Source organism: Elephantulus edwardii, unplaced genomic scaffold (assembly GCF_000299155.1).
Source record: "Elephantulus edwardii isolate Elephantulus edwardi_28Jun2011 unplaced genomic scaffold, EleEdw1.0 scaffold00412, whole genome shotgun sequence".
In the NCBI taxonomy this organism is placed as follows: Eukaryota; Metazoa; Chordata; class Mammalia; order Macroscelidea; family Macroscelididae; genus Elephantulus; species Elephantulus edwardii.
Window position 1 is genome coordinate 865,445 of NW_006400162.1, and position 6,845 is coordinate 872,289.

Sequence of the window (6,845 nt, forward strand, 5' to 3'; positions counted from 1 at the left end):
TTGGGGATCCAAGATGAAGCTGTTGACAGTTTCAATTGCCTCTCCATCCATCATGATGTTGCCTATTGGTCCAGTATTAAAAATAATAATTTTCTTGACATTGAGATGTAATCCAAACAAAAGGCTGCATTTCTTGATCTTCTGCAACAAGTGTTTCAAGTCCTCTTCACTTTCATCAAGCAAGGTAGTGTCAACTGCATAACGCAGGTTATTGAGAGTCTCTCTCCAATCCTGATGCCAGACACTCCTCTTCACAGAGCCCAGCTTCTCAGATAACTTGCTCAGCATACAGATTGAATAGAATGGAGAGAGATTACAACCCTGACACAATCCCTTCTCAATTTTAAATCATGTAGTGTTTCTCTGCACTGTTTGCACAACAGCCTCCTGGTCAAGGTATAGGCTTCACATTAGCACAATTAAGTGCTCTGGGACCCCATTCTTCTCAATGTCAGTCACAACTTGTTACAATTGATGCAGTCAAATGACTTTGCATAGTCAATAAAACACAAATAGATATTCTTCTGGTGATTTTTAATTTCAGCCAGGATCCATCTGACATCAGCAATGATATCCCTGGTGCCATGGCCTCTTCTAAATTCTGATTGAACTTCTGGCTGTTCTCTATCTTTGTACTGTTCTAGCCATTTAAAAATGATCTTCAGCAGTATTTTGCTTGCATGTGACATTAGTGATATTGTTCAATAGTTTCCACATTCAGCTGGATCACTGTTCTTGGGAATGGGAACAAATATTGACCTCTTCTACTCTGTTGGCCAGACAACTGTCCTCCAAATTTCCTGGCATAGACTTGTGAGTTCATCCAAAACTGCATGTGCACATTCAAACAAGTCAACTAGTATCCCATCAATTTGCTGTGATAGTGAAAGCTGTGCCACTGGTGTGTCAATTGCCATAAGGGTTACCCATGATGGACAGGCTTTGGTGGAGCTCCCAGATTAAGACAGACTTGGAGCAGGATGGGCTATCTACATTCTAAATAACAGGTCTTTGAAAACCCTAAGAACACTAGAGGAATGCAGAGAGTTACACTACTATAATGAGAGAGCCCAGATTGGAAGTTGAAATAAGGAAGAACAATAAAAACATAATTTAATAATTGGAATATGGAATGCAAAACTGGAAATTGTAAAAAATTAAATGGAATGCATGAACATGAACATACTAACCATTAGTGAGATGACATTGAACAGCTTTGGCCACTTTGAATCAGATAATTGTATGGTATACTATGCAGGGAATGAAAAATAGAAGAAGAATGGTGTTGCATTCATAGTCAAAAAGTCAATTTCAAGTTCTATCCAGAAATACAATGTGGTGAGTGATCAAATATCCATATACATACAAAGATGACCTGTTAACACAACTATTATTCAAATATATGCTCTATACTCCTATATCTGGAGCCAGAGAGGAAGAAATTGAGAATTTTTATCAAATCTTACAGTCCAGAATTGACTGAACATGCAATCAAGATGCATTAATGATAATTGGTGGCTGGAATTAAAAAGTTAGAAACAGTGAAGAAGGAATAGTAGTTGGAGAACATGGGCTTGGTGATTGAAATGAGGCAGGAAATAGAATAATTAAATTTTGTATTTACAATTATTTGTTCATTGTATATACCTTTTTAAAAAGACACAAACTATGGATCTTACCTCATGGATTGCATAGGAATCAGGTTAACTACATTTGTGGAAGAAATCATTGGAAAAGCTCAGTATCATCTGTCAAAACTAGGCCAGGGGTGGACTGAGGGTCAGATCATCAATTAGTCATATGCAAGTTCAAATTAAGTCCAAAGAAAATAAAAAGAAATCCACAGGAATCAAGATATGATATTGAATTAAGTCCATCTTAATTTTAAGATCATCTTGGGAATAGATTTGAGGCATTAAGACCAATAATTGAAGACCAGATTAGTTGTAGGATGATATCAAAGATGTCATCCAGGAAGAAAGCAAAAGGTCATTACAAAAAAAGAGGAGCAAGGGGAAAAAAAAGGATGTCAGAGGAGACTCTAAAAATTGCACCGCAGTGTCAAGAAGCCAAAACAAAAGGAAAATATGTTGAAGTAAAAGAGGTGAACAGAAGATTTTAAAGGGCAGCTCAGGAGGACAAAACAAGCTATTATGATAGTGGAATATGCAGACTGCTGGAATTGGAGAATAAAAAGGAAGAACTCGCTCTGCATTTCTCAAGCTGAAAGAGCTGAAAAACACATTTAAGCCTGTGTCACAATATTGAAAAATGCTATGGGCAATGTATTGAATGACCCAAAAACACCAAAAGAAGATAGAGGAAATACAAAGAATCACTGTATCAGAAAGAACTGATTGACACTAAAAAATTTCAGGAAATACCATATGAACAGGAGCCAATGGTAATGAAGGAGAAAGTAGAAGCTGCTTTGAAGACATTGGCAAAAAATAAAGCCCCAGGAATCTATGGGAATTAAATGTATACTGATATGTTATTTTATTATGTGCCATTGATTTGAAACCAACTCATAGCTGACCCTCCAGTGAGTTTTCAGAGGTAGTCAATTACATGGGAGGAGACTGTTCATCTTCTTCTATGAAGCAGCTAGTGTCTGGTGAATTTGCACTTTCCCCTTTTGGGGTTGGCAGCACAACACCTTTCCCATTAGGTCACCAGGACTCCCAGGTAGAGAAGAGTTGTGTCTTTTCTGAAGTATTCTAGTTGGTGATGTAGTGAGTAGAGGTCATATTTACCATGCTATAGAATAGAGAAAGAAGGGAAAGTCTTGAGGGGTGGGAATAAGTTGGATTTTAGGTATGTTGAGATAGAGATGCCTTAAGACACTGGGATAGTGATATTTAGTACTGCAGTTAGAAAGGAATTCAGGAGAAAGATCAGAGGCTAGAGATAGAGACATCAACAACCTCTTTGCAAAGGGTGTAGAATATTTATTTTATCATTATCAAAGGAGGCACGTAACAAAAACAACAACATAAAAACTTATTTTATAAACTATTGGCTAGAAACTTGGAAACACTAGTGATTTTAGGGGACATTTCTTTTTTAAAAATTTTTACTTTATATTGGTTTGCTTGCAAAGTACATATACATTGTGTTTCACACTATCATTCACACTGTATTTCATACAATCATTCTTGGGGGCCATTTCTTATGCTTATTAAGTAAATAATAATTGACAGGTGTATAATAGTACATTACCAGATTAATTTTCTTAAAGAGATTACATAAAGAAATAGGTGCACAATATTTTAGTAATTATGATCACCTTTCCCACTAGGGACAGGTGGGAACATTTATAAATTAAAAGGTGTGATTTTCCCAGGATCATCGGATACTTAGTCATTGCTGAGAAGGATCACATGGTAACCAGCAGACAATTGTTGAGTCTTAGCACATAAACCCACACCAGCTGAAGACATGAGAAATATAGTCGGACATTTATAAAAGAGACATTTTCTGGGGGAAAATAGCATTGGTACATTAGTCACGAGCCTGATGGATAGAATGAGGTCAAAGCACATGACACAGCAACAAAGGGAAGAGGAAGGAGGTGGAGAGTGGAGAGTGGAGAACGGGGGACTTATGACCTGGGTAAGCCCATAATTATGTAAACAAGGAATGTCCTCAGAGCTCCACTTACGTATGAACAGGCTCAACCAGTTGTTAATGAACATTTCAGTTTAAAAATTATTGGACTCCTTAACAGCTCATTGTCTTGTGTACTTTTGGCTCTTCAAAGCAAATATAAACACATTTCCTAATTGTCCGTGTTGTTAGTGGAAACGTTTCTATCTCTTCCAAGGCTTAAATCATGTCAAGACCTGGCATCATGCAATTTGTCCCATTGTTTCCATGTGTCAGAAACCCCAACTGCCTTTGAGGTTCTTCTGTTCCCACATGTGTCAGAGCAGAGCTGTGCTCAGTGGCTGACTGAAGGAGCTAAGTCTTTCTTTTGAAGTGCCTCTTGGTCAGTGCTTTGAGCTGGTTCATTCCAGTTTGAACCTCTGCTGAGAAGTTGCATTTTTACCACAGGGGACTCTGTTGGAGGGGGTGGAATGGAGGTGGGGGGTGTGGCTAAAGGTATGCAGTTGAAAGCCACCAGTGGCTTTTCAGCAGTCTCCTCCTGTGAGAGTTACTGCCTCCGAAAACCCGCGAGAGCGTATGCCATGGGTCGATTCTGACTCTATGGTGCACAATAACAACAATTACATATCTCTTGTAGAGTGCAACCAGGATGCTCCTTAGGAACAATTCTGGATGGGGAAGCTTAGACTCATATGCTCTGGCTATATCAGTAGGAGGGGCCAGTTAGTGGAGGAGGGGCCGAGAGCCAATGAGATGAATTGTCACTGTGACTTGACAAATGGGCTCAAGTGAGATAGATAGGAAGAGGATGGCACGGATAGGAGAAGGGTCACATCTCGCTTTCATAAAGTCACTGAGTCGTAGTCAACTTGAAGGCATCTAACAATCACGACATTTATATATATACATACACACATACATATATATACATATATACACATATATATGCCCACATATACATATATATACATATATCTCTAAGAATTACCTGAGAGTCTTGTTAAAACATAAATTCTGAATAGAAAAACAACAACAACAGCAAAAATAGCCAACCACTAATTGAGATACTTAGGAGTGAACCTAACTAGAGATACAAAAGACCTATACAAAGAAAACTACAAAAAAAAAATAAACAAAAAACATAAATTCTGATTCCATATACCAAATGTAGAAATGCAAATTGTTGGCAGACCTGAATGAACAAGCAGGAAGCCCTGCTCGTAGCCAGCTTGATTCTCCAACCATTCATTTACCATTAACTCTTTCATCACCCGGGGACTACTCTAGCATGGCCCAGGTTCTTTTCTTCTCTCACCCACCTGCTTCCCTACCTAGACCCAGAGACCCAGGTGCATGTTAACTAATAGTCTGGTAGGTTCGGTGTGATTTGCACACCACAGTAAACTTTCCATTTATAGCTTTATGTTTAAATCGTCCTTTAAGAAAGCACCAGTGTGAAAACAAAAGCACTGATATTTTTTTACTATTAGGCACTTTTTATAGAAAGAAGAGGAAATAAGACAAGAGTCTAAAAGCTTTATTATTAGCTTTCTGCTAAACTGAAAGAACAGCACTTAACATAACCACACCAAACCTCGCACGCAAACCTAGCTCATTTTCCCAACACAAACTGCCCATTTTTAAGTAATATCTTCCACCCTAACTCAACTTTGTTGGCTTTATTAGTTATCTAAAACTACATCATCTTCTAGTCCAGGCTCCAATCACCCTAAAAGAAGAGAAGTGCTCTCAAGGAAAGAAGTTTCATAACCTTTCTCCTTTTCATTTTATTTTGAATCTCTCCTATTTTGGAGTGGGCTATTAAACATTTTTTTTTGCATATAATAATTCACATACACTATATTTTATAGAATCTCTGTTGATCTATGCCTATCCTGTCTTTTGAAGTTCCATTGAATCCTTCCTATTCTTTCACCCTCTTTCACCCATTAATGGCTGCTATCTTAGTGAGTTTCCTTTCTTCCCTTTTACTCTCCTGTCTTCTCTCCTTCCCCTTCCACTTTTGAACATTATACAAACCTTTCTCAGTTATCCTATTTTCATAATAATAATCTTATGTAGTATTTGTCTTTATGTAAGTTATTGTTGAGTAAGAGCTGAGTGAAATATCTGTGTTATATAAAGACACGAGGAAAGAGAGCTCTAGTGGCCTAGTGGCAAGAAGCTGTGCTGCAATCCCAAAGGTATGCGGTTCGGATTCACCAGATGCTCCGCTGCAGAAGGAGGGAGGGACAATCTCCTCCTGTGCCAGTGGATCTGATTCCACAGTATGAAACAATGTAAAAAAAGAAAAAAAAGTCGTGAGGGACCAGTCCATGGAGAAGGACCACATGCTTGGAAGGATGAAGGGACAGTACAGGAGAAGACCATGGATGAGATGGGTTAACATAGTGACTGCGGCACTGGGGGTGGGTGTGTCAGGGACAGTGAGATTGACTCAGGATAGAGCAGGGTTCAGGGCTGTTGAGCATAGGGTCACTGTGAGTCCTAGCAGACTTGACAACATATAACAACAATGCTCTCTAGTCTCTCCCAAGTTATGATAGTATTTTATAAAATTATTGCTCCTTAGTGCTGCCTAGTATTTTATTGTTTGAATGTATGTACCACAATTCCTCAATTTATTCGTTTGTTGATGGGCATTTGGGCTGCTTCTCTTTCCTTGCTGTTGTGAGTAATGCTGTTACAAACATGGGTGTGCATATCTCCATTCATTTCTCAGTTCTGATTTCATTAGGATATATTATTCCTAGCAGTGGAATAACTTGGTCATAATGGATTTCCTTTTTTAGGAAATGCCAAACTGCTTCCCTCCCACAGCAGTAGTACCATTTTACAGTCCCACCAGTAGGGCATGAGAGTTGCAATCTCTCTACCTCTTCAATATTTATTGCTTTCTCTACCATTAAACTTTGCTACTGCTACTGGGGTAAGATGGTGTCTCACTGTGGTTTTGAATATCTTATATTTCCCCCCTCTCCGCAATGCTGCACAGCTCTCTAGATTACAGAAGAAATTTATTGTTGGAAATTTTCTGTAAATGTACAGATTTTCTTCTTCTGATACAAACTTGTTGCTAATACAACTTTATTAGATATTCTTTAACACACAAATGAAAAGAAGACAGGCAATTTTCCATAGTTAAACAAAGGGGAGAAGGAGGAATGGGGTATCTGCACTTGTTGTTGTTGTTGTTGTTATGTGCCGTCGAGTCG

The 6,845-nt window shown here is 38.4% G+C and overlaps 1 protein-coding gene across 1 annotated transcript in view; it reads left to right on the plus strand.

Moving 5' to 3' along the window:
- Positions 1 to 4,079: 4,079 nt before the first annotated feature.
- Positions 4,080 to 6,845, plus strand: part of KMO (kynurenine 3-monooxygenase (kynurenine 3-hydroxylase)) — a 64,349-nt gene continuing 61,583 nt past the window's right edge. The window contains 1 exon segment of the mRNA XM_006902446.1: positions 4,080 to 4,104. Within this exon segment, the coding sequence (XP_006902508.1) occupies positions 4,080 to 4,104 (25 nt within the window).